The sequence below is a fragment of the Zootoca vivipara genome, chromosome 16 (assembly GCF_963506605.1).
Source record: "Zootoca vivipara chromosome 16, rZooViv1.1, whole genome shotgun sequence".
NCBI lineage: Eukaryota > Metazoa > Chordata > Lepidosauria > Squamata > Lacertidae > Zootoca > Zootoca vivipara.
Genome location: NC_083291.1, coordinates 26,862,052 through 26,889,628, shown reverse-complemented (window position 1 = coordinate 26,889,628; position 27,577 = coordinate 26,862,052). Strand labels below are relative to the sequence as shown.

General features: G+C 47.3%; 1 protein-coding gene across 2 annotated transcripts; it reads right to left on the bottom strand.

The window, feature by feature from the left end:
• Positions 1-198: 198 nt before the first annotated feature.
• On the bottom strand, positions 199-20,950 carry PEX5 (peroxisomal biogenesis factor 5). Of its 2 annotated transcripts, XM_035141149.2 has the most exons (16): positions 20,729-20,950; positions 18,420-18,603; positions 17,881-17,916; positions 16,822-16,954; positions 16,461-16,595; positions 16,145-16,250; positions 14,816-14,906; positions 13,521-13,643; positions 13,101-13,193; positions 12,870-12,989; positions 11,460-11,603; positions 11,070-11,140; positions 8,010-8,228; positions 6,791-6,956; positions 5,641-5,798; positions 199-3,478 (listed from the first exon to the last, which is right to left on the bottom strand). In XM_035141149.2, the coding sequence occupies exons 2-16, from the start codon at positions 18,558-18,560 to the stop codon at positions 3,277-3,279; spliced, it is 1,938 nt and encodes a 645-aa protein (XP_034997040.1). In that variant the 5' UTR covers positions 18,561-18,603; positions 20,729-20,950; the 3' UTR covers positions 199-3,276. The 2 variants fall into 2 exon arrangements, with proteins under 2 accessions (XP_034997040.1, XP_034997042.1); XM_035141151.2 differs by lacking the exon at positions 13,521-13,643 and having other exon boundaries at positions 20,729-20,949.
• Between the last annotated feature and the right edge of the window lie 6,627 nt (positions 20,951-27,577).

Sequence of the window (27,577 nt, the reverse complement as noted above, 5' to 3'; positions counted from 1 at the left end):
CACCACCACATCTTGGTAGCAAATCCCCTATGTCAATATGTCCCTGGGTAAGAAGTGCTTTTATTTTGCCTATCCTTGTCTCAACTGCCACTCAATTTCTTTGTGTGCCTCTTGAGTGCGAGTGTTATAGGAGAGGGACAAAAAAAACCATCTTTAGCCAGTTCCCCAAACACGATTATTTTATAAAATTCAGTACAGTATTTGGGGGGGGGGGGACGGCGACCCAATTCCCCCAATAATCTTTGCTCTAAAATTTCAAAGCCTCCATTTTCAAAGTCCTACTGTACATGGACAATGGGTATTAATAGTGAAACTTCCAAAAGGGACAAAACTGTTAAGAGAAAGATTCTGCAAAGCAGAGATCCCACTTCATAGCACCTCTCGGTTGGCCCAAGAGAATGTGCTTTGGTGGAGGCCTCCTTCCGACTTCCTAAGATTCTGCAGCAGGACTCCCCTGGTCCTCCAAAGAGAACTGCTAGCCAAGACAATTTCAGTGGCCTCAAATGCCATTTTGCTTTGGAGCACCAGGCCATAAAAATGGATTACTTTTCATTTCTTTTTTAAAGAGAGGCCATTTTTCTGACGCCTCAGCATCTGCCTCACGACGTCGGGCCTGCCAGCTTTAATAGAATACAGAAAGCTTTGCTGGAGTCTTAACTCTATCCTTGTACACTACAGTTATTTTAACATTTGTTAGTGCATTGTAATATTTATAATGTGTGGCTGAGCATCTTGTCTTCAACTTAAAAGGAGTACAGTTGCCTTTTGTACTTTGCAGCTGCAAGTAAAGTCTGTTTTCAGCTGATAATGTCTTGTCTTCTTGGTGCTGAGGGTGTTTGCTGGCTATTCTCATTCAGAATAGAGTCATTCACACTTGCTCAGTCAAAACACAAGAACTGGAAGATGCTAAAATTAATCCTAGACAGGGTCATAAAGCTACAGGAACAATTCAGTAAGAACATTCATTACAGAATATTGAGCATCTATTGTGAAGGCATTGTGAAAAGACTTTACATTGTGAGTGTCCTAAATTTTCAATTTGAGGTTGTTTTATTCCATTTTAAGGTTTAATTTTAAGGTTTTATTCCATTTCAAGGGAAACCCTTTAAACATACCTAGCTCTGAGTGTTCAATGCACTTCACACACACACACACACACACACACACACACACACACACACACACACGTTATCTCACTAATCCTTAAAACCATTCCTGCAGGGCAGGATTTACCAAACTTGGGTCTCCAGCTGTTTTTGGACTACAATTCCCATCATGTTCTATGCAGTGGGGCTAGGGCAGGGAAAATAGTGGCTTCTCCAGGGCAGAAACCATATTTGAACTGAGTATTTGCCGATTGGTAGCTTTTGCTGACATACCCTGTAGACCAGGCATGGCCAAACTTGGGGACTACAAGTTTGGGGACTACAACTCCCATCGCCCCTAGCTAACAGAACCAGTGGTCAGGGATGATGGGAACTGTAGTCCTAAAACAGCTGGAGGGCCAAGTTTGGCCACGCCTGCTGTAGACCCTTCCAGACTGCTGTTATTTTCAGGTGGGATCCAATTGCATACTGGCAAATTCAGGTTACACAAGTGAAGTTGATTTGGAGGGTCTTGTGCAACGAACCCACTTCCCCTTTGTAATAAAAGTGGCAGGGGAATTCACTGGGGGAAAGTGTGCTTGCTTTGACACAACAAAAGTTAGGCACTTGCTCATTCTTGTCTAGGAAGTTTCTAGACCAGGCATCCCCAAACTGCAGCCCTCCAGATGTTTGGCCTACAACTCCCATAATCCCTAGCTAACAGGACCAGTGGTCAGGGAAGATGGGAACTGTAGTCAAAAACATCTGGAGGTCCAAAGTTTGGGGATGCCTGTTCTAGACAGTAAAACTCTTAAAGGGAGTCCCATATGCAGCTGCAGCCTGTTAAATTGAGCTGGTTAGAACTTAATATAAAGTGCATAGAGTTATAGAGCTGGAAGGGACGCCCCCCAAAGGTCATCTAGTCCAACCGCCTACAATGCAGGAATGTCAACTAAAGCATCCATGGCAGGTCACTAGAGATCCCTTTGCAAGTTGGCACCTTGTTAGAAATGTATCGTGATTTAGCAAATGAGAGGAGGCACAGACAACGCTGCTGCTCTGCTCTGCTCTACCAATGAAGACCAAATCTCCTCATCTATTGAGATTTGGAAACTACACAGCCGACGGGGAAATCATCAGCCTAGTTATTTTAGCTTTATTCTGCAGAGTAGGACATTCAGAGTATCAAATAGATGCAGAGGTGAAGGATAAGAGGAAAAGGAATGAAGAGCCTCCAACCATGGAATGTTTTCATGCACAAGAATGAAAAGCAGGCAGCTTCATTTGGCAGGTTTAATTCTTTTTCCCTTCTATTATACAAAATATTTTACAATTTAAAAACATTTCCCAACAAAAATCATATACAGATATTTATAATGAAAGGGCCCAATTACACAGAAGGGGAGAATCATATGCAGAGAGATAACCAGTCCCCCTTTTACTTTACAAAAGAGCTAAGTGGCAGGATATTAAGACATAGGTCCTGCCCTGATCTTTTGAAGTGAACCCCATTTCTGCCCCCCCCCCAATGTACATCCTTGGTTTTGTCAGTATCGCACTGGAGAGCTTAGTCCTTCACTCACTTCTTCCCCGGGCGGGTTGGGACAAAACAGAACACTGTAGAAAACCCCGCTATGCTGGTGCCCAGTGAGATATGTCCGATCATTTTGTGTCGTACCTTAAAAGTTAACAGCACCTTTTTGAAGACGAGAGCCCCAGAATTCTACACCATGATTCATTCATTCATCCCTTTTGGGGGGAAAAGACTCTTAAGTAGAATGATCATGTAAAGACACTACAAAGAGGTGCAATTTCAGCGCACTGATGAAGTGCAGGGAAAAGTATAAACGTTTTTTCCTGCTCAAGGGGATTTGCATCGCTGGAGAAAGCAAACCCAGAAGACGTTAAGGGAGGCACGCAAGCCAGCTTACTGCTGCTGAACACAGGCTACAATTCTACAGTGGCAGGTCCAAGATAAAACCATGAGCGACTGAACAGCCCTGGACCAAAGACAACTGAAAATGTGTTGATCTGAAACATAGGGGATGGGGGTGGGAAGTGAGATTGGGAGGGGGGGGAGGAAGCTGCCTGAATGAGGTGTGCACGTGTTGGGCAGATGGGCAGTTGTGGGCGGGGGAGATCAGCGCTGGCGAGGGCTCATCCTGCACTCGCAGGGGAGCCCGTCCAAGAGTCACTGCTGAATCCCAAAAGCTTGCAGCAGTGTCGGAAGGTCCCGGGCGTCAGCCGCCCCGTAAAGGTCACTCTGGCCCAGCATTGAGAGCGCCATACGGAGGGTGCTCCAGATGTTGTCAGACATGGCCCCCTGCTGGCCTCGCGGGCCCCGGCTCTTCTGTTGCATGTACAAGGCCTCCAGGAAGTGCTCCACAGCCTCCCTGTTTCGAGACAGCAAGAGAGCAAGTGACAAAAGGAAGCGGAGAGAAGGGACCATGGAGGAAAACGTGCCCCGATCATTAGGCATGGTGTCAGGAACAAGCCAGCAGTAAACCACACCACGCAGGTTGGGAGTTAACTCTTTCAATAGCAACAACAACATGGCCGAGACAGGAGTGTCAGGGCTAAGGAGCAGTGCAACTTATCTCCGACAGGTCTTGCCCCCTTGAAGCAGTTGCTGGGACTGAAGGTCCACAGCTGCCTAAGTCCCCTCCTCTCCAGGGCTTTTCTCAAGCAATCGGAGACTGTGCCTGCATGAAGCCAACTTCTCTGCCCTCTTCATGCCTCTGCTGGTTCTGGGAGACCTGGGGAAGGTGAGCTTTTTGCAGCAGGAGAGGGAGACACCGGTGACTCTTCACCAGCTGGACTCATCTCCGCCTCTTGGCCTCCAACTTACCTGCTTCCGCTTCTGCCTCCGCTTCTGGACTTCTCTCTGCCACAGATTCTCCCAGCTCACTAAGACCCGTTACCTCGTCAGCTTCCAAAACCACCTCTTCCCTATGTTCTCCCTCTGACCACTCACTGTTGTCCCACCACCACTCCCCGGGCTCTAAGTCCTTTCCCCTTGATGGTTCCTCAGCTGGTTCCCTCCCCAATTCCTCTGCATCCAACCAGCCCATGACACATGGCGAGATCAAGGCAGCAGTTCTAGGGCTCCCACGTCTTCCATGCCCTCTGCTTGTCAGGCAACTCCCCAGGAGCTATGGAAATACTTTTGTAATAGACACTGCTCTGCCGGCTCTACTCCGCTTAACCCTTGCAAATCGTAAAGCCAAGGCAAGAAGCCAAATCATGGCCAAACCAATCTCAGCTTGTCTGCATGGAAGAAGCATCACTGGTTGTTGTTTTTTGCTCATATAATAATTTTTTAATTAGTTTTCAATTGCAATAGTTTTCAATTACAATTGAAATTGTAATTCAATTTCAATTACAATTTCAATTACCCAATAAAAGCCTCATTGTCAATACCAAATGATTATACAATTAATAATGCCAATTGTTCAGATGCCAAATTATATTATTTTGTTGCCCACCCCCCAACGTGCTAGAATTGATGATTCGATAATTTACTTTAACTCTGCATTCCAAGAAAGCACCACTGATTTTAAAAGGTGCCTCTGACCTCAGGTGACAGGTAATATTTGTCAGGGACTGTAGAACCCACAGACCAGGCTCCAAAACAAAGACATATCCACAGTGTGTCCAGTTTAAAGGATTGATCTGACCTACAGAAAGGCACGGAGAGCTCCTTCCTTTAAGCATTCAAACAAGGAACACCAAGGGTGAGCGAAGGTGACCATTTTGACCTGGTAACGACCTTAAAGTCTCTTCTCATCTCAGAACATTATCGCTTGCAAAAAGCTGCCCAGCCTTCCAGGCTCCCTCTTGAAATGCAGCCCCCCCCCCCCAGCAACTTCTGGTTAGCTTCCACGGCTCTTGGGAATGATTTCAGACTTTCCCTGACATGCAGAAAAGTACAGCGGACAACTGCCTGGGCTCCGTCCACATTCCAAAAGACTAGCGGATCATTCTCAAGACGAGCCACAAAACCACTATCAAAACGGTGCCATTTTCAACAGATCTCAAGAATTGGACCCAGAATTTGGTCAATAGCTTTGGGGGCTTAGGGCAGGCATCCCCAAACTTCGGCCCTCCAGATGTTTTGGACTACAATTCCCATCATCCCTGACCACTGGTCCTGTTAGCTAGGGATGATGGGAGTTGTAGGCCAAAACATCTGGAGGGCAGCAGTTTGGGGATGCCTGGCGTAGGGGGTAGAGGCAAGCTTGACTTTTCCTTGTCCCTCTATGCCAGGGGTCAGCAAACTTTTTCAGCAGGGGACCGGTCCACTGTCCCTCAGACCTTTTGGGGGGCCGGACTACATTTTGAAAAAAGAAAGAAAAAAGAACGAATTCATATGCCCCACAAATAACCCAGAGATGCTTTTTAAATAAAAGGACACATTCTACTCATGTAAAAACACGCTGATCCCCGGACCATCCGCGGACCGGATTTAAAAGGCAGTTGGGCCGGTTCTGGCCTCCGGGCCTTAGTTTGCCTACCCATGCTCTTTGCAACCCTTAAGCCACTCCCTGCCACTCACCTGTGAGCGCCTAGGTTGATGCAGCTGATGCCGAGATTGTAGCGGGAGCGGATGTAGCCAGGCTGCAGTTCCAAAGCATGCCTATACGCTGCCACAGCTTCTTCACTCCGGTTTCCATTGGCCAAAGTAGCCCCTAGCTTGTTCCAGAGGAGATGATCCTGCGAGGAGACCAGAGAGAGCCTTATTAAACCCATGAGTTCTTCCACAGAGAATGCATGCTTCATTCAAGAGCAGCACATTCCTTCCCGGCTTCCAGATCCCACCCACTGGTTACCCCTGTATCCCGCAAGTTCCCCATGATTTTAAAAAGCTCACTGGTACCTACGTTGCATAGTTATCTATAGGTCCAATTCCAAGTGCTTTTGTTTAGAAAACAGTACTTTTCTGAGCACAACTCCAAGGGTTGCTGCTGACCTTTAAAGCCCTAAATGGCCTCGGGCCCTGTACACCTGAAGGAGCGTCTCCACCCCCATCATTCAGCCTGGACACTGGTCCAGCTCCGAGGGTCTTCTAGCGGTTCCCTCACTATGAGAAGTAAAGCTACAGGGAACCAGGCAGAGGGCCTTCTCGGTAGCAGTACCCACCCTGTGGAATGCCCTCCCATCAGATGTCAAGGAGATGAGTAACTACACAACTTTTAGAAGACATTCGAAAGCAGCCCTGTATAGGGGAGCTTTTTAACGTGTAATGTTTCGTTATGTTTTTATATACATTGGAAGCCGCCCAGAGTGGCTGGGGCAACCCAGTCCGCTGGGCAGGATGCAAATAATAAACTATTAGTAGTAGTAGAGGTTTAAAGCCCATGACAGCCTAGAATCTGGACGCTTAAAGAACTGCCTTTCGCCTTTATGAACCTGCCTTTGCCTTAAAAATTGGCGGAAAGACTGTGGGCTTTGATTCTGAAAATGAAACAAACATCCCCACACTTAGCAGGGTTCAAGAGAAGGCCAAGTCCGAACTCATTTGCCTCTGGTGTGCTCCATTTTCTATGTGGGCACATTTATTTGTTCTTCGCATGGTTGAGCATTCAGGTCAGACAATCCCCACTCCCGCGAACTGAGCGGTGCAGCCCCGAGGCCGAATTCCCACCCTGTAAGTCCACCTCCCCAACCTCACACTTTTCTCAGCGCCGCTTGCGCTCATGCCTTACATTGGGCCGCGCACTCAGCGCAGCAGTGAAGCAGTCCACAGCCTTTTCGTACTCGCTGCTCAGGTTGAAGAGAACGCCCAGGCCACACTGCACATCAGGGTCCACGGCAGAGGTGTTGCTACGCACAGCCGCCAAAAAGAGCTCCTTTACTTCCACAAAGAGAGAGCTGGGGCACGTCCGGAAAGGAGAGAGAGATGTACAGGTAAAAAAAAGGTAAAGGACCCCTGGACAGTCAAGTCCAGTCAAAGGCGACTATGGGGTTGCGGCGCTCATCTCGCTTTCAGGCCAAGGGAGCCGGCGTTTGTCAACAGCTTTTTCCAGGTCATGTGGTCAGCAGGACTAAACCACTTCTGGCGCAACGGAACATCGTGACGGAAACCAGAGTGCACGGAAACGCAGTTTACCTTCCCACCTATTTATCTACTTGCACTGGCATGCTTTCGAACTGCTAGGCCTTCTCGGTAGTGGCACCCGCCCTGTGGAACGCCGTCCCACCAGATGTCAAAGAGAAAAACAACTACCAGACTTTTAGGAGACATCTGAAGGCAGCCCTGTTTTAGGGAAGCTTTTAATGTTTAATAGATCATTGTATTTAAATGTCTTGTTGGAAGCCGCCCAGAGTGGCTGGGGAAACCTAGCCAGATGGGTGGGGTATAAATAATAAATTTATTATTATTATTATTATTATTATTATTATATTATTATTATTATTATTACTACTACTACCGTGTTTCTCCAAAAATAAGCCATACCCCCAAAATAAGCCATACCCCCAAAATAAGCCATACCCCCAAAATAAGCCATAGTGATAGGCAGTTTAACCTTGTAGGTTAAACTGTACCATACTGAATGAATAATAATAAAAAAGACATCCCCTGAAAATAAGCCACCATGTGTTTTTTTGAGGAAAAATAAATATAAGACAGTGTCTTATTTTTGGAGAAACACGGTAGGTTGGCAGGAGCTGGGATAGAGCAACAGGAGCTCGCCCTGTCACGGGGATTCAAACCGCTGACCTGATCAGCAAGCCCAAGAGGCTCAGGGGTTTAGAACACAGTGCCACCCGCGTCCCAGAGAGATATACAACAGGGTAACGAATCACAGAATAGCTGGAAGGGAGCCCTGATGGTCAGCCGGGCCACACCCCTGCTGTGAGGAGCCCCACCTGTATTTCCCAAGTCCCCTTCCATCCTCGCTTTCCCCCGTTCCCCAGACTCACTCGGTTAAAAGGGAGCCCAGGATGCGCTTGGAAGGCCCGAGGCCTGGGCCTGGGCTCCCCGCTTCCTCCTCCTCCTTCCCTATCAGGTGAGCGTAGGCTGGCTTGTGGCGCAACCAGTCGCGCAGGGTCTCGCAGGCCTGCTTCTGCAGCGACTCATTGGTGAAGCTGACCGCCAAAGCCATGAGCGCCGTGAGGTTCCCGGGCTGCAACTCCAGGCACCTGTGGGGAAAGAGGTCAAAGCACGCAAGTCAAAAAACTGAAGGGGATCATTTCTGTAACCTCAGGAGGAGGAGGAGGAGGAGGAGGAGGAGGAGGAGGAGGAGGAGGAGGAGGAGGAGGTTTCTTGTTTCTCCTCATCTCATACCATTCTTACAAAAAAAAATAGCAGCCCAGCTGGCTAGGAGGGTCCAGGCTCCCTCCTGAAATGCAGACCCTCCCCAGCTGGTTGATCTGCAGCAGCTATTGCAAATGTGCTGGCTGCAGAGAGCTCCTACAGGTGAAACTCGAAAATTATGATATGGTCGAAAAGTGCATTGCTTTCAGTAATGCAACTTTTTATTTTTTTATTTTTATTTTTATTTTTTACAAATGTTTTCTTTTGGAAATTCCACAGTAATAAAACAAATAGTTACAATAATAAAAAAATAAACATCGCTATTACATTTCATTAATTACATTCCATTTATAATTGACCCAGCTAACGACAAACAATTACAATTACAACAAATAAAAGGCTTGACATATCTTGCTTTGCATGCCATGCATCTATCTCATATGCTGGTTTCACCTTTTAAGCTGCGTTACTGAAATAAACGCACTTTTCGACGATATTCTAATTTTGCGAGTTTCACCTGTAAGCCTGGAAATTTGTAACAAAATAAAGCTCTTCCCCCACAAGGAGGTTTGCAACTGGGCAGCATTGAGAGATGGACCTCTGCCACGAACATGTGTTTTCTGTCCTGTTAACTCTCAGGTTTTCATGCTAAAATGAGGTGTGGCGAGTGTCTGCCAAAAGCTCAGGAACTGTGAGGGAACTCTATGGGCTGCCATCAGTCACGCCAAGAAAAAATCTAATTCTTCACAGCTTCCTGGCCATTCTTTGGCTCTGCTTCCCCCCCCCCCAGCTGTCATCCTTCCTTTGCTACTATCCTGCAGTTTGAGCACAGTGTCAAACTACTGTCTCATCTCCTGATGCCAAATAAAATTTACGACCATAATATTGTATTTTTCAAAGGACGTCTTACACCAGATACTTGCGTAACCTGTTTGTTCTGCTTGCTTTCCACAATGGGTTTGCTGTTCCTGGCCCAAAAGAGAGCAGAATCGCAGTGGCCTTGCATAAATCTATGGTGCAGCTACAGTTAAGAGTACTATATACAGTTCATCTCAAAACAAGGGACTAACGATAGAGCGGAAAGAAATGCAGAGAAGGGCAAGCAAAATGATCAGAATTTGGGGGAGGACCGTCCCTAACAGGAAAAAGGCTTGAAATATTTTAGTTTATAAAGCAAAGGAAGACAACTAGGAACAAAATAGAAAGCTTTAGTGATTGCACTGTCTTTAGGGTCCAGCCAAGGTTCAGGAACTCAAACAAAAAGCAATTCTTCATAAAAACATTTTAAAAAATTATTTTAAAAAAACAAGGTTTGTTGGAGAAAAGGGGTTTCAGATGACAACACAATTTAAAGCAACTCAGAAGGAAAGAAAACAACAAAACTATCTTATCTGGCTAAAGATTAAGTAACACACAAGATACTGGAAGTTGAGCAGCAGGGCAGACTTCAATCTGGAATCATGACAGGAACCTTTGCGATGAAAGCTACTACACAATAGCCCAAAGCCCAAATTTAAGTGAATGCTGGGCCCAGGTCTCATAACCCGAGGCAGCCAATCAGGATGTCCAATTGGTACAGCCTTCGAGAAAATGGGCATTCACCCCTCCCATCCTAAAGGAGCAAACATCTGTATGCATCACGAGTTCTCAACTCATTTTCCTTAGTTTTGGACTTGAGAGCCTGTTAAGGAACATCTGCGCTCCGATCCGTTAGTCCAGAATTTCTAGCAGCTTCCAAAAAACCCAAACAAATTAGGTTTAAAGGGACTGTTTCTCCACTAGGGATAACATCACAATATATCACTAACTAATATATCATTGTTTTAAATAAGGACAAAACTATATAAAGGTGAACAGTAGCAATGGGCGATACCTGGTTTTCAAAATTGTGATATATCATTTGCTAAACATTGAGATATATCACAATGTCCGAAATAAGGATGGAGGTGTGTAGAGGCATTGGCTGGCTTCACAGTTTTCCCCATACAGTACTGTGATTTTTTGCAAAGCACACACACACACACACACCATGATTCGCAATCTATCGCCAGGTTGAAAAGTTATGAAACTGTTATCATAATATGGAGTTCAAACTAGTTTTGTACGCTATATCAATATATCGCCCAGAGCTATTCTCTTATAAATTCTCTCTTAAAAAGGTAAAGGGACCCCTGACTATTAGGTCCAGTCGTGACCGACTCTAGGGTTGCGCGCTCATCTCACATTATTGGCCGAGGGAGCCGGCGTACAGCTTCCAGGTCATGTGGCCAGCATGACAAAGCCGCTTCTGGCAAACCAGAGCAGCACATGGAAATGCCGTTTACCTTCCCGCTATAGCGGTTCCTATTTATCTACTTGCATTTTGATGTGCTTTCGAACTGCTAGGTTGGCAGGAGCTGGGACCAAGCAACGGGAGCTCACCCCGTCACAGGGATTCGAACCGCCGACCTTCTTATCAGCAAGCCCTAGGCTCAGTGGTTTAGCCCACAGCGCCACCTGGGTCCCTTAAAATTCTCTCTTACAAAGGCTTATAAATTCTTGAATGGAGTTTCCCTTTCTCATATCAATGCTAGGACTCAGGTCATGGAAGAATGAGATTTAAGGTTTCAATATACCACCAGCATCTCTAGCCATTTGGTTTCAGGCGTCATCCTGGACTTTGCCTCTGCAATTCCCAAAAAAGAAGCACAACCTCAAGGTGTTACTACGCCAGGCAGGTTACTCACCGCCTGAGAGCACTGATGGCTGAAAGCTCCTGCTCATTCTCTGCTTGTGTCGTTCCCAGGTACTGCCAGGCCTGAAACGGAGATATGACAAGGAGTCAGGGCTGTTTTCTCTCTGCTTACCAGCAGTGCTGAAGGGGAGGGGCGAGTCCCCAACTTTTGAAACATTTCTGCATCCTCTCCCCCAAAGTGCCCAACTTCTCAGCGCTCTGAAAGGGAAGCCCATCGTCCACAGCCGGGCAACTAAGCAGCTAGCACAGTGCAACAAAGCAATGAGCACTGACCCAGTTTGTCTTGACAAAGGGCCAACACACACACACCCGGGATCCTTCCCCAGCCTGGCCTAATCCCAAGGAGAGGAGAGGAGACCTGGCTCCGCCTCCCTTCACTCACCTCCATGTGATCCGGGTTCTGCTGCACAGCAGCCTCAAAGTACAAGACGGCATTGGGGAGGTCGCCCTCCTCCAGGCACTTCAGCCCTTCCTCAAAGGCCTGGGGATGATCACGCACGGGGTTCTCTTCTTCAAACTGGTATCCCTACCAGGGAGGGAGAGTAAAGTTGTTGTTGTTGCTTTTAAAGTGGATCTTGCAGCAATTTTATTCAAGGGGCAGAGGAACACAAGACCATTCATTCGTCACATAGCAAGGAGACGCTTCCCCAGAGCCCAAAGAGGACATTCTCTTTGGGCTCCAAGGAGGATTTCCTCATGAGCAGGAGGGGCAGAATGGCTTTGTTGAGGGCTGCTCAGCTTCCCTGCCTAACAGCTGGTGTGTGGGGTAGCGCAGCAGCAGCAGCTGCTTCCCTGTGATCAGCTGTTCACCTCCAACAAACACTCTCCAGGGTGCTCCCCACTTCTGAGTTCTCGGCACCGTGTGTGTCATGCACAAGTTGGGAGTTGCTTGTACCTCCATTTTATATTTTATTTATGAAGGTTACTTCGCAAGTTATTATTATTATTATTGATTCAATTTATACACGGAGTTTATCAAAAGATCCTAGGGCGGTGTACAACATTGAAAATACATCACAGAACACCAATGATAAAAACAAAATACAGTGGAACCTCGGTTTTCGAACGTCATCTGTTCCGGAAGACCGTTCAACTTCCTAAACGTTCGAAAACTGAGGATCAAAGGGCTGTCGGCAAATTCAATGGAGAAAAATGAGACGCGCTAAAAAACGGAAGCATTCACTTCTGGGTTTTCAGCATCCAAAACTTTTGGCAGCTGAGACGTTCGAAAACAGGGGTTCCACTGTAAAAAGTATAACGGCAGACAGCCTAATAATAAAACAGTAATCATCATAGGTCATAGTCTAGCACAGGCCATAGATCAGGCATCCCCAAACTCAGCCCTCCAGCTGTTTTGGGACTACAATTCCCATCATCCTTGACCACTGGGGATGTTAGCGAGGGATGATGGGAGTTGTAGTCCCAAAACAGCTGGAGGGCCGAGTTTGGGGATGCCTGCCATAGATTATTTAATAGCCATAGGCCTGGGTAAAGAGCCAGGCAAGCCTCTCTGGGGAGAGCATTCCACAGACGGAGCCACCACAGAAAAGGCCAGCTCTCTTGTTGCCACCCTCTGAACCTCTCTGGGATGAGGGACATAGAGAAGGGCCTCAGATGACAAGTGCAGGGCGAGGGCATTGTAGTTACTAAGCACTGTATAATTAAACACACACAGAGAGAATTCTGTACCCACTTGCTCACAATCTGAAGTTGAGCAACCGATAGGGATGAGCAGGCCGGGGGGGTGGGGTGGAGAAGGAGAAGGCCCCAAGCAGAGCCTCCGCAGGAGTACCTTGTCATAAGTGGAGCTGGCAAGATCCTCGTAGTCTGTTAGCCAAGGGTGAGCCTCTGCATCTCGCTTGGCCATCTCCTCCCACTCAGCCTGGAGCTTGTCCCAGAAGTCCACATCTGACTAAAGAAGAGGGGGAAAGGAAGATGAGGGGAACCCACCAGGTGTCTCTCAAATAAACGCAGCAAAAGTCTCACTCCAAGGGAGCCCTGCTCCCACCGGGGGTTACGTTACCTCCACAGCAGTCTTGGCTTCCTCAAAATCGGTCTCCAGGCCCAGCGTGTCCGCAGAGTGTGCAAACTGATCTACCCAGGCTTCGGATGTGTTCTAGAAAGAGAACATAGCAGGAAGGTTCTTTCCCCCCATCTCAAAGATAAAGGGTGCAGCCCTGTCCCATTTCTTGGCAAACAATATGGCAGGCACAACGTAGTGTAAAAATCTGGGCCTACAGGACAGAATCATCACTGGAAGGTCTGCGCTGTGGGTCTTCTCTTCCCCTAGACTACATGCACACTGCTCTCTGTGGAAGTTGACACTCCTGGCCCCCAGTTCTACTCCCAACACTGAAGACGTTGGTTACTGGCCACACAAGAGCATGTTGCAAAGAAGCACACAGCCCGTGAGCAGCAGAGCTCTACCTGTTGGGAGTCCTACCTGCTGCTGTATAAACTCAGTTGCCCATTGTTCTGCCTGATCCTGGTTTCTGGGGGTAATGGTCACCCGATTTGCCTCGATGGACACCCTCCCATCTCCAATCTGGCGGACAAACTTTAGGAACTGCGTGAAGAAAGGAGACACAGGTAGAGAGACCATCACCATTCATCCCGCGGCACAATCTCTTCTATCTGAACTAGCCTGGACTGAGCAGAGCCAGCAGGAAAGAAAAGAAGAGACACATTCGGCTACCCTGAAGGAAAAGGAACCGGGGAGCCGGTCCCTCTCAAGTGGTAGCCGCTTAAAACAGTTGAACAGGATCAGAAACTCTCATTTCCTTGAAAGCAACGCCAAGAATAACACCAGGCTGGAAGGTCTAGGTCAGGGATCCCCAAACTGCGGCCCTCCAGATGTTTTGGCCCACAACTCCCATGATCCCTAGCTAACAGGACCAGTGGTTGGGGAAGATGGGAATTGTAGTCCAAAACATCTGGAGGGCCAAAGTTTGGGGATGTCTGGTCTAGGTCATGGGTTCCCAAACTAAGGCCCGGGGGCCGAATGCGGCCCAATTGCCTTCTCAATCCGGCCCGCAGACGGTCCGGGAATCAGTTTTTACATGACTGGAATGTGTCCTTTTTAAAAAAATGCATCTCTGGGTTATTTGTGGGGCAAAGGAATTCGTTCATTCCCCCCCTAATATAGTCCGTCCCCCCACAAGGTCTGAGGGACAGTGGACCGGCCTCCTGCGAAAAGGTTTGCTGACCCCTGGGACTCTAGGCCCAACTCCCACCCTACCTCAAAGCCCTTTCTGCCAACCTTTTGCCCTGGATTGGAAGCAAGAAGATCAGGGAACATCTGAATCCCAATTCTTAAAACAAGACTGCCATTTTTCAAGGAGTGAAGGCAGAGAAAGGAGAGGTGTGTGGGGAGAAGAATGTGTGAGTGTAGACAGACATAAATATTTTGAGGAGGAAACAAAACGTTGCCTCCTCTGAGGGTCTTCTGCTGGTTCCCCCATTGCGAGAAGCGAAGTTACAGGGAACCAGGAAGAAGGCCTTCTCGGTAGTGGCGCCCTCCCTACAGATGTCAAGGAGACAACTTTTAGAAGACATCTGAAGGCAGCCCTTTACTGGGAGGTTTTTAACGCTTGATGTTTTTATTTTATTTTTAGATACGCTGTAAGCTGCCCAAGAGTGGCTGGGGAAATCAGATGGGCGGGCACTCTGATGGTCAAGCACTCATATTATCTGTGCCCAGTTCCCTACGAAGACAACTCTAGTCTCTTTTTTTTTTACCTCAGAGTCATTCAGTTTTGGGTCATCCACTTTTGCGAGAAACTCATTGGCAGTTTTCTTGAGGTCTTCTTCAGGCTGGTATTCCTCATACCTATGATCAGAAAGAATAAACGTGGTTCAGGAGCAAGCTAGGAAGGTGCTATGTACTGAAGTGTTTGGGCACACCATCACAAAAATAAACCTTTGGTGTGTTTATTTTATATCTCCCACCCCTCCAGTTTGCAATGCAGTTTATAAAACGATCAGTACACAACCATTTCAATAACAGCATTTGAAAGACTATGAAAATGGCAGAAAGCAGCCTACAAGAGCAACAAAAACTAAAGCCATAATTAGGAACAGAAACAAAAAGGCAAATGAAGTGAAAGGCAAGGCCAGAGGGCAGGGAGAGTCCTCCTCTCTGGAGAGAGATTTCCATATCACAAAATGGCTGTCCCTGGGAAAGGAGCCTCTAAAGATCATCAAAGTGTTTGGCCTCCTTAAGAGGGAGAAGGTGGTCCAAAGTCAGGCATCCCCAAACTGCGGCCCTCCAGATGTTTTGGCCTACAACTCCCATGATCCCTAGCTAGCAGGACCAGTGGTCGGGGAAGATGGGAATTGTAGTCCAAAACATCTGGAGGGCCGAAGTTTGGGGGTGCCTGTCCAAAGTCATAAAGGGCTTTCAAAGTTAAGGACCTATGTTTTCAGTAATGCCCAGAATACACCATGAACCTGGGGGGGGGGGGAATCCTTAAGCCCTGATTATGTTGCATTTTCCCAGTGTGAATCAGTCACATTCTGCTCCAGGTGAGATTTCAGAGTAGCCTTCAAAGGAGAGCTCCCCATATAAAACATTGCAGTAGTCCAACCTAAAGGTTAACAAAAGATAGGTAACAGCAGCCATTTCTAAGCCGCTCCCTTATTAAATGCCTTTCTCCATTCAGTTCACTATAATTCTATTCAATGTGGCAGGGCAACATGGAAAACATCAACAACCCAGAGAGCTTCAAGGTTCTTTGTCTCACTGATCCAAAAAGCCTTTTAAAAAATACATTAAACTGAAGACCTCTCTGTCATGGTGGAATTTTAAACCTTTCCCCCTGGGGCTGCAGGAGAAGCCAGTTGCTTCATGAAAATGGAACTGCCATACCAAAATAAAAAACTTAGTTGGTCTTTAAGGTGCTGCTGAAAGGATTTTTTTTATTTTGTTTCGACTATGTCAGACCAACACGGCTACCTACCTGTAACTGTCAACACAGAACTTGGGCAGTGCTACTCTGAGCTGCAGCGTGGATCAAATCCCAATATCTCGTCGACGTCACTGCAGGAAGTAGCAGCGGAGGTACTCACCATTTATCAGCCAGGGTCTGATCTTCTGATTCACCCAGCCACAACTTCTCCTCCGACTGCTCCAAATATTCTTCGGCCCACTTGGCAGGAGACACAGACAAGGGATCTTTGAAGAAACAATAATAAAATAACAATAAATAATAATAATAATAATAATAATAATAATAATAATAATATTTATACCCCACCCATCTGGCTGGGTTTCCCCAGCCACTCTGGGTGGCTTCCCAATAGAATATTAAAAACACGATAAAACATCAAACATTAAAAACTTCCCTAAACAGGCCTGTCACCCTCTCACCAACACCTGCCCCACCTGTAACCTCAGCAATGAACTCCTGGGACCAATCGGCTTCATTGTAATCCGTTGAGACGTCCACTGTACTGTCGGCAGCGCCAAGGAATTCCTGCGCCCAATTCTCCGACAAAGCTAAGGCCGCCACACCTGGAGCTGAGAAGAGGAAGCCGGAGGGAGTCAGAAATGCGCTAGCTCAGGTGCTAGCATCCTACTGCCCACAAGGATGAGAGAAGTCCCAATGGCTTCCCTGTCCTTGTCCTTCTTCCCAATCCATCCCCTTTCTTGGGGGGTACATCCCCCTCAATGGCCGCCATTCACCCAAGAAATATTTTGCTGGTCTCTTGTTCATGCTATGACTCCCAGGACAGGCCTCTCTTACCTCTCTGTGGAGCCTGCCGGAAGCTGGATTGCTCAATTTCCTGCATCTCGGCCAGCAGGTCATCCATCTTGAATGTTTGTGGGGCACGGGACAGAAGGGGGCCATTCTGCTCTTGAAGGAACTCTGCCACCAGCTGCCAGAAAACATAACGTCAGCATGTGTTGTGGCCGGGTGATCTATCGTCCCAAACCAGTTGAAGGCCAAATCGTTACAGTGGTACCTCGACTTACGAACGACTCGACAACCGAATTTTTCGACTTACGAATGGGGCAAATGGCCGCACGCTTACGAATTTCTCGACATCTGAACGGAAACCGTGGCGGTTTTAGATAGGGTTTTTTTGACTTACGAATTTTTAGATGGGGTTGCTTCGACTTACGATTTTCTCCGTTTCCAATGCATTCCTATGGGAAATCGCGTTTCCAATGGCGCTTTTCGACTTAACGAATTTTCCGACCTATGAAGGTGCCTTCGGAACGGATTAAATTTGTAAGTCGAGGCACCACTGTATATCCGTTTCATAATTTTTGAGCTGGCATGATATTGTGAATCATGGTGTGTGTTAGGGCTGGGTGGTGTATCGTCCAAAACCAGCTTGAAGTCTATATTGCGATATCGGTTTCATAATTTTTGAGCTGGTGATGTATCTCGAATCATGACACGTGTGTGTGTGTGTGTGTGTGTGTGTGTGTGTGTGTGTGTGTGCTAGGCAAAAATCACAGTGTGGGAAAAGAAGCTTCTCTCGATTCCTGCAGCCCCTGTTAGGTCTGCCAGCTCAGCTCTCCCGTCTCATGCAGGGGGGCAGCGAGTCGCGAGAGCAGGTACTGGGGAAAAATCACGACGCAGAAAAAACCGCGAAGCCTGCCAATGCCTCTACATAGCTCCATCCTTATTTCAGATGTTGTAGTAACATATTGGTATACCGTGATGTTTAGCCGGTGATATTTCATGATCTTGAAAACCAGTTATCTCCCAGCCCTAGCATGTGTGCGAGGAAACAATACTGAGTGGGTCAGGGAGAAGGAGGAAAACAAAGAAAAGAAACACAGGACGTCTTACTTCATCTCCAGAGGCTCTTCCAAGAGGTTTGGACACCTGCAAAAGAGGAAAAGATTGTTACCCGATGGCAGAATAGAAATCGCAAAGGATAAAAGCAGGCATCCCCAAACTTCGGCCCCTCCAGATGTTTTGGACTACAATTCCCATCTTCCCCGACCACTGGTCCTGTTAGCTAGGGATCATGGGAGTTGTAGGCCAAAACATCTGGAGGGCCGCAGTTTGGGGATGCCTGGATTAAAGAGTTGCACCCCCCAACGAATTTGTGCTTTCTTTATCCCTATGCTTTTTTTTTTACAATTTCAGGACAAATGGGTATTATCCATTTTTAAAATAGGCAGAGATATGGGGGGAGGGAGATAAGAAGGCCTAGAATTAACCACCGAGGGATTATTTTCCTTTTTAATAAGAAAAAGCAGTGCTCCTGAACAGACCGACACTAACAGGAGTGTCCTTGGATGAGAGAGATATGATTCCCTGCCCCCCAAAGCGGTACCACTCTCTGAACCCCCCCTCTCCCCTTCCAGCTTTGCCAAACTTACCCCCTCAGGCACAGGGGCATTGGGAGGCCAAGCCCGGAGCCCCTCCTGCTGCAGACCTTTGTCCTGAGTGAAGTGGCTGGCCAGTTTCATCAGAGGATTGGAGCCTCCGCATTCCGGCTCCACCAGCTCCCTCATTGCCATGGCGGGAGGTAGGAGAAGGCCACAGCCCCACGGCGGCCCTCACCTGCCCAAAAGAGAAGCAATGGCAAACCGTGTAGAGTCACAAGGCTATTATTATTCAACTCCTGCACCAGGGTAATCTGGCGAGGCGAGTTTCCGACACTGATGCACTGGAGAGATTACTCAACGGACTGAAGATACGACTACACTCACAGCTTACGAACAGATTGCGTAGACTCTGCATGGACAAACATAATGACATTCGGAATGCGTTTATACAATCTATAGTACTGTGACTAAACATATACGTTCAGGATAACAACAAGCAAATATGGAATTGAAACTGTCTGTGTATATAGCAAGTCTAACTTTTCCTGCACTTCTTGTTTTATTGCTGCTTTATTTTGTTCAATTGAAATATTGAATTATTATTATTTTGAAGGCAGCCCTGTATAAGGAAGCCTTTTGATGTGTAATGTTTTATTATGTTTTTATGTATGTTGGAAGCTGCCCAATCAGATGAGTGGGATACAAGTAAAATTAATAATAATAATAATATACAAAAAAGCTTATATAAACCCATTGGACAGTGTTCTCGAAGCTACCAACATGAGTTTGACCAAACTGCGGGAGGCAGTGGAAGACAGGAGTGCCTGGCGTGCTCTGGTCCATGGGGTCACGAAGAGTCGGACACGACTAAACGACTAAACAACAACAACAACAACAACAACAACAACAGACAGGTTTACAAAAATCACCAACAACTGAGGCCCCATTTGCACTGCACATCTAAAGGGGGATCACATCAAAGCTTCCTCCAAATAATCGTGGGAACTGTTTGTGAAGGGCGTGACAGAGTTGTAACTCACAAAGTTCCCTCAGAGGAGGGATTGACTTTTAAGACACTCTGGGAACCCTAGCCATGTGAGGGGAACAGGGGTCTCCTAACAACAGCCGGGACCCTTCAACTACAGCTCCCAGGATTCTTTCAGGGGAAGTGGCACGATCCTGCTTCAAATGTATGGTGTGGGTGGGGCCCAAGGGAGGCAGGACACAGGGAGACATTCCTCTGCCCACTTGCCTTGTATGCTGGAGCAACACACCCACACACCTACGAAGTAATCTGGAATAAGTGCCACTTGCAAATTATGCAACCTACCACTACCACCTGCAGCAGCCAAAAGCTCGAGGAGTGCCAAGTCCAACCAAAGGTTGAACCATCCTAGCTACAAGCCCGGGAGCCCCTTCACAGTACGTTTTCACACACACGCCTAAAAATGTAACCATGTGAATGCAACGACACACCCGCATCATGCAGGCACTTCGACTGGGGCAGTGGCAAACCCCAGAGGAGCCAAGTCCGAAGGGCCGAGGTCCCTTTGGGACCCTCCAAAGTAGATACTAAATAGGTTTCGCTCCGGCGGGAAGGTAAATGGCGTTTCCGTGCGCTGCTCTGGTTCGCCAGAAGCAGCTTAGTCCTGCTGGTCACATGACCTGGAAAAACTGCCTGTGGACAAACGTCAGCTCCCTCGGCCAGTAAAGCGAGATGAGCGCCGCAACTCCAGAGTCGTCCGCGACTGGACCCAACGGTCAGGGGTCCCTTTACCTTTACCTCCCCCCCCCCAAAAAAAAGTTGATAGGCATGGTGTGCATGCAACTGCATCATGTGATGGATTCTGTGGGGCAGGGCTTACGTGGGGCCCCCAATATTTTATTCAAGTTTCACCCCTGGCAACTCCCACGTTCGGCTCTGGCCTCTCCCGACTCCTGGTGATGTGTAGAGGTGGAATGCGACTCTGCACATGCTCAGAAGTGCTCTCCCCTTGGCTACTTCGCAAAACCCAGGGGCTGAGCCTGGCATGGAAAAGAAGGTCCTCTAGGGCTGGTTGCATAGCTGCAAAGTTTTCCCTTTTCTCGCGAGGAAGCCTATTCAGCATAAGGGAATTTCCCTTTAAAAAAGGGAGAACTTGGCAGCTATGGCTGGTTGGAATTGGGGGGGGGATTCCAAGCCAAGCCCCCCCAGGCACTCTCTTTCCACGCATCTCAGCAACGTCTGCACAGGGAGGCCGTGGGTGGGGCGGGCTTGATGCCTGGACCCTGCCGCTCCTCCCAGCTGCACGACGCCGCCCCCCAGCCGGGCTCCCCACCACCCACCCGCAAGCTTCGGGAATGGAAGCAAAACAACTCACCAGGCTTTGCAAGGCCTCGTTCCCTCCGGCTGCGGAGCCCCTCCCTCGGCTGGGTTCCTAACTCGGTGCGGGGGCGGGGAGCTCGGCCAGGTGCTCAGATCCGGAGGTGGTCGGCGGCTGCGGGGTTCCTCCTCCGCCCCCTCCGCCCAATGGAACCCCGACCTGCAAACTCCCTGCCTGGATCTTGCAACATTCGCCAAGCAAGCAGGGAGGGGGCGGAGCCAGTTCTTAAAGGCACAGGCGCAACTCCGGTGGCCACCCGGGCGGGCCGCTGTTTGCAAGGTGGGGGGGGAGGAGCTTGGCGTCGGAAGTGAAAGCCCACACGGGCTCCGCCAAGCGGCGCATGCTCCTTCCTCGGAGGTGGAGGTGGTTTCAGCTTTGCTGCTTGGGAGCGAGTCCCGCTGAGCTTGCAAAAATCGGCCTTTCTATAAAGCCCTCTCCTGGGGCGCTCCCTCGGGACAGGGTCTGTTGCAGAGAAATCAAGGAGGGGGCTTGGATTGAGGCAGCGTTGGTTGTGGCATAAACTTCCGGGGATTAGGCTCCCTTTGATCAGGTGTGCACGCAGAAATACCTGAAATGGAGCAAATAAGATATTGCAGGTGGGGCAGTACCCACACACACAGAACTGCTCCGAGAGAAGGCAACTTTCAATGGAGCCATTAGGGGAAGGTAAAGTACCACAGTGCTCACTGGAAGGACAGATCCTGAAGCTGAGGCTCCAATACTTTGGCCACCTCATGAGAAGAGAAGACTCCCTGGAAAAGACCCTGATGTTGGGAAAGATGGAGGGCACAAGGTGAAGGGGACGACAGAGGACGAGATGGTTGGACAGTGTTCTTGAAGCTCCCAACATGAGTCTGACCAAACTGCTGGTGGCAGTGGAAGACAGGAGTGCCTGGTGTGCTCTGGTCCATGGGGTCACGAAGAGTCAGACACGGCTAAACGACTAAACAACAACAACAAAGTACCACTCCCCCCACATAGGAAGCTGGCATGCTGTTTTATGTGACGTCAAAATATTGGTCCCTCTACCACAGGGTTGTCTACTGACTGGCAACAGTTTTTCAAGGCTTTTTTAGAGAGGGGTCTTCCCCAGTCCTGTTGGGAGATGCCAAGAACTGATCATAAGACCATTTGTATGTAAAACATGTGTTCTTCTGCTGACCTATAGCCTTTCCTCCTGCTATTTCTCCTGGAAAAAGCACACCTTCCAGAAAAGAGCTCAGGCAATGCCGGGTTTTGGCATCAATCCACCAGGAGACGCAGCAGTGAGGGAAGCAGCTGACTGAAACTGCCTCAAACTGTCAGGCACAGTGCCATGAATCAACACCCCCTTACTGGCGTAGCCAGGATTTATTTGGGGGGGGGGGCAGAACACCCAAAGACAACCCAATATTCCCCCCTTCCACAACACCTTTAGAGGTCATCAGATACCAATTGGCCAAAGATCTAAAGCGGAATGTTTTTGCCTGGGGCCTAAAGGGCCTTATAGGTTAGCCCAGGCATCCCCAGACTTCGGCCCTCCAGATGTTTTGGACTACAATTCCCATCTTCCCCAACCACTGGTCCTGTTAGCTAGGGATCGTGGGAGTTGTAGGCCAAAACATCTGGAAGGCCGCAGTTTGGGGATGCCTGGGTTAGCCCCAAAAACCGTGAACTTTACTCAGTAGCAGATTTGCAGCCAGTACAAATCTTGCAAACAGCATGCAAATATATAAATAACAGCCAGTCCCAATTAAAAAGCTTGCTGCTCAGTCAGGGACCAACTGAAGTTTCTATTCCTGGACTGTTTTCAAAGGCAGTCCCACATATAGCACGTTCTTGGGAGAAGGCCAGGGCTCACGGATATACAGGAGATCTAGGCTGTGCTGGGCAAGATTTATGTCTGCAATTCTAGAGAACTGCTGCCAGTCAGAGCTGACGGTACTGAGCTAGGTGGACCAATGTTCTGACTCAGTACAAGGCTGTTTCTGATGTTCCAGTGCTGCAGTAATTGATAATAAAGAAACTGTTAGGAGCTCAAAGTTCTTCACATACGTAACCTTCAACAAGTGGTACAATAGCGCATTCAGGTATGCCAATATTATATGGTTGGGATATTTATAGGAAGGAGCAGAGAGAACGATGGGTTGCCATACCAGAAATCACCCTATCAGGGAGTGAAGTTGGATGAAATTGGAACCAGGCATTTTCCTGCTCATAGCTCACACCATTCCTCAGGTTCATCTGATGGCGCTCTAGTACTTCTATAAAATCCCACTGTTACACCACAACATATTTGCACTAAAACAACTTCATCCCAGAAGGCAGCCCTGTATGGGGAAATTTAAACACATGTTTTATTCTGTTTCCATCACTGCAAGATGTGAGGTTGCAGGGAACCAGGCAGAAGGCCTTCTCGGTGGTGGCACCTGCCCTGTGGAACGCCCTCCCTTCAGATGTCAAGGAAATAAACAACTACCTGACTCCTAGAAGACATCTGAAGGCAGCTCTGTAGAGGGAAGTTTTTAATGTTTGATGTTTTATTCTGTTTTTAATCTGTTCGGAGCCATCCAGAATGGCTGGGGAAACCCAGCCGAATGGATGGGGTATAAATAATAATAAATTTTATTATTAATATTAATATTAATATATGTTGAAAGCCGCTCAGAGTGGCTGGGGCAACCCAGTCAAATGTGTAAATAATATGATGATGTAGGGTATAAATAGTATTATTATTATTATTATTATTATTATTATTATTATTATGGAATAGGATGTCCCTATTTTCATCAGCCCTGAGTGCTCACTGGAAGGACAGATCCTGAAGCTGAGGCTCCAAGACTTTGGCCACCTCATGAGAAGAGAAGACTCCCTGGAAAAGACCCTGATGTTGGGAAAGATTGAGGGCACAAGGAGAAGGGGATGATGAGATGGTTGGACATTGTTCTTGAAGCTACGAATATGAGTTTGACCAAACTGCGGGAGGCAGTGGAAGACGGGAGCGCCTGGCGTGCTATGGTCCATGGGGTCACGAAGAGTCGGACACGACTAAACGACTAAACAACAACAAATTTTCATCAGAGAAATATTGGAAGGAACTGTACTCTAGTGGGGGCACTAATGTAAATAAGGGTCTTGCCATGTGAAACAGGCCTGTATCATCTTAAGAGAAGTACATGCAGATGTTGGTATCTTGAGGCACAAACACTTATAGTGGGTTAGTGGAGAAGCTTCATTTTAGACCTCTTGAAAAGCTCCTTTAAAAGGGAGTGCTTCCCAAGATGAACTGTGCCAGAGAGAGATGAGCAGATTCCCTCTTGCACTGCCTAATGGACTGCAGGGCACCAGCCTGGGGAAGGCCAGTAATTGGGACTAACCGTGAGACAGGGACCTCATTGTGAACCAAGGGGCCGGGAGATGCTCACAAAAGATACAAAGGGGCCACATTTCACTACTGACAGAAGAAAAGAACCAGGCATGTTAATCTGTTCTGGAGAACAAAGTGCAACCTAGTCAGACTGCGCTAGAGGGAGAGGTCAAATCCAGTCAGCTAGAAATAAAGACTTTGCCGGATCAGCTGTTACAAAATACGTCAGGCAGATGTAAAAAGTCCACTGGTAAAAAACCAGGTCAGCCTAAGGTGTTTTGGCACTTGAGGCAAACCCGAAATGGTGCACCCTCCCTGCCTGGGAAGAAGGGGTGAGTGTAGATCTACACATCAGGAACAAGACAGGAAGAAAGACTGATACTGGGATCTGCTGCTCTTGAGGATCCTGCTGTCTGAGGCCGTTGCCTCACCTTGCCTCATAGGTAGACTGGCCCTGGGCAGAAGACTCAGCAAGATCTAGCAAACCTGGGATTAGCCCGCTGAGCTAGGAAAAGAGCAAACTTTTTAAGTGTGGAAGAGTTAACTAAGGTTTCCCAAAGTTGGGTCTCCAGCAGATGTTTTTGGACTACAACTCCCATCATCCCTAGCTAACAGGACCAGTGGTCAGGGATGATGTGAACTGTAGTCCAAAAGCAGCTGGAGACCCAAGCTTGAGAAACCCTGAGTTAAACCAATAGTCCATGGTCAGATTTATCTACAGAAGCCCATTTCATTCAATGAGAGAAAAATCTTTGGGAGGTCTATCAAACCCGGTTTAATGCTTGGAACGTTTGCTTATAGAGAAACAGAGAAGGGACATTTCCATGTTTGCACTACTGAGGTGCTGCTGCACCCCCACATTTTGCTGGAACTAAAGGGGTGCTTCTACAGCACTCTGTTATCCGGCATTGCCACATACCAGCGCCAACAACTTTCTATACTTAAGAATTAAATCTCAATAAGCAGTGTCCTGCAACTTTAATTGGAAGTTACCTCCCTGTGGCTTCTGCCTTCTTTTTAATTATTAGCCCCTCTTCATTGGGGGAGGGAGCGAGACTTTAAAGGTTGGTTTCCTCTCATAATTTCTACCAGCCCAGAGGCGGCTGGTAGTTTCCAAACATGACATCCCGCATTCTTTTTTTAAAAATAATAATTTTTATTAACTTTTAACAAACAAAACAAAACAAAAACAATTTTTTATACAATTCCTCTTATATTCCCCCATCTCAGTTCGTTCGCTCTGCTGAGCTATGACTTCCCTCCCTCCCGTCATTTGGCTTTATTTCTCACTCTTATCTTGCAGTTCCTTTTTACCCACATTTTAAATCAGTTCATAGGATTTATTTCAGTCCTGCAAGTGTCTTTAAACTTCTACATTTTTTCTCTATATAGTCAATGAATTTATTCCATTCCCTTTGAAACTTTGTCTCTCCCTGGTTACGGATCCCGCAGGTCAACTTTGCTAACTCTGCATAGTCAATCATTTTCGTCTGCCACTCCTGAATCGTCAGTATCTCTTGTAATTTCCATTTTTTGGGACTAACAAAGTCCTTGCCGCGGTTGTAGAATACATAAATAATCTCTGATCTCCTTTTGCTATATCCTCTCCCATTAGTCCCAATAGAAAAGCTTCAGGTTTTTTTGGGAAAGGCTTGTAAACCATCATTGTGTGGCTTGTACATCATTGTGTGGCTTGTACATCATTGTATGGCTTGTAAACCATCATTGTGTGGGATGTTGGTGTATAGAGATTCCACATCCATAGTGGCTAGTATAGCATTGTTAGGAAGATTGTTCAAAGATTGTATTTTCCTCAGAAAATCTGTGGTGTCACGTACGTAGCTGGGAGCACTGATAGCATATGGTTTCAGAACAGAGTCCATATAGCCGGAAACACCCACTGTAATGGTGCCAATACCTGAGATGATGGGGCGTCCTGGATTTCCTGGTTTGTGTATTTTAGGTAGAAGGTAGAAAGTTCCTGGTCGAGGTTCCGCTGGTGTGTTTGTGAGGATCTGTTCTTGGATGTGTAGGGGTAGCTCCTTGACAATCTTGTTCAGTTCTTTTTTGTATGCTTGTGTGGGGTCTGAGTCCAATTTCATGTAAAAGGCAGTATTGGAAAGTTGTCTGTGGGCCTCTTGGATGTAATCAGTTTTGTTCATGATGACGACAGCTCCACCCTTGTCTGCCTCTTTAATTATAATGTCTGGGTTGTTCCTGAGATTTTCTATGGCTCTCCTTTCAGCATGGTTTAGATTTTGTTGTAAGTGATGGTGTTTTCTGCGGGGACCTGGAAGCATTTTTCCGCCGTTTACGCCTGAAGGAGTATTTTCATCACAAACAAGAACAAGACAAAGTAGAACAAACTACATCCCCACAACACAACACCTCTCAACTTACTGGGGAACAACCATCACCCTCCAAACACATTAATGAACAGAACATCGACCACTAACCACCACCGAAAAGATGTTACACAAAAAGGGACTCCACGTGGACCCCTCCTGATGGACGCAATACCACACTAGATCTGTACATCGACTGCTTCCGCCACAGAATCCAAACGGATGTGACCAGAAAACACCATCACTTACAACAAAATCTAAACCATGCTGAAATGCTGAAAAGCCATAAGGAACACCATTTCAGATAAAACCACAGCGGACTTTGCTACCAAACTCTGCCACTTTGTCCTTACCCACAACCACTTCAAATTTGGTGATGACCTGTTCCTCCAGATCAGCGGCACAGCCATGGGCACCCGCATGGCCCCACAGTATGCCAACATCTTCATGGCAGACTTAGAACATCGTTTCCTAGACTCCTACCCACTCAAACCTCTCTTGTACCTACGATACATTGACGATATTTTTATTATCTGGACACATGGACAACAGACCCTGGAAACCTTCCACCAGACATTCAATGACTTTCACCCCACCATCAACCTAACAATGAACCAATCTATGCAAGAAATACATTTTTTGGACACTACTATAAAAATACAGGATGGACGTATAGACACCACCTTATACAGAAAACCAACTGACCGACAAACATATCTACATGCTTCTAGCTACCATCCCAAACATACCAAACAATCCATCGTATACAGCCAGGCCCTACGTTACAACCGTATCTGTTCCAACTCTACAGACAGAGAATCTCACCTAAGAGATCTACAGCAAACCTTTTTAGAACTAAAATATCCACCTGATGAAGTTAAACAACAGATCAACAGAGCCAGACTGATACCTAGGGAGAACCTGCTGCAAGACAGACCCAAAAAAGAAAATAACAGAACACCACTAGTCATCACATACAGCTCCCAAGTTAAAACAGTACAACGCATCATCAGAGATCTACAGCCTCTCCTGGACAATGACAGCTCCCTTTCTCAAGCTCTGGGAGGAAGACCTTTCATTGCCTACAGACAGCCACCCAATCTTAAACAACTCCTCACCCACAATAATACAACCACCAGACTTAACATGGACACT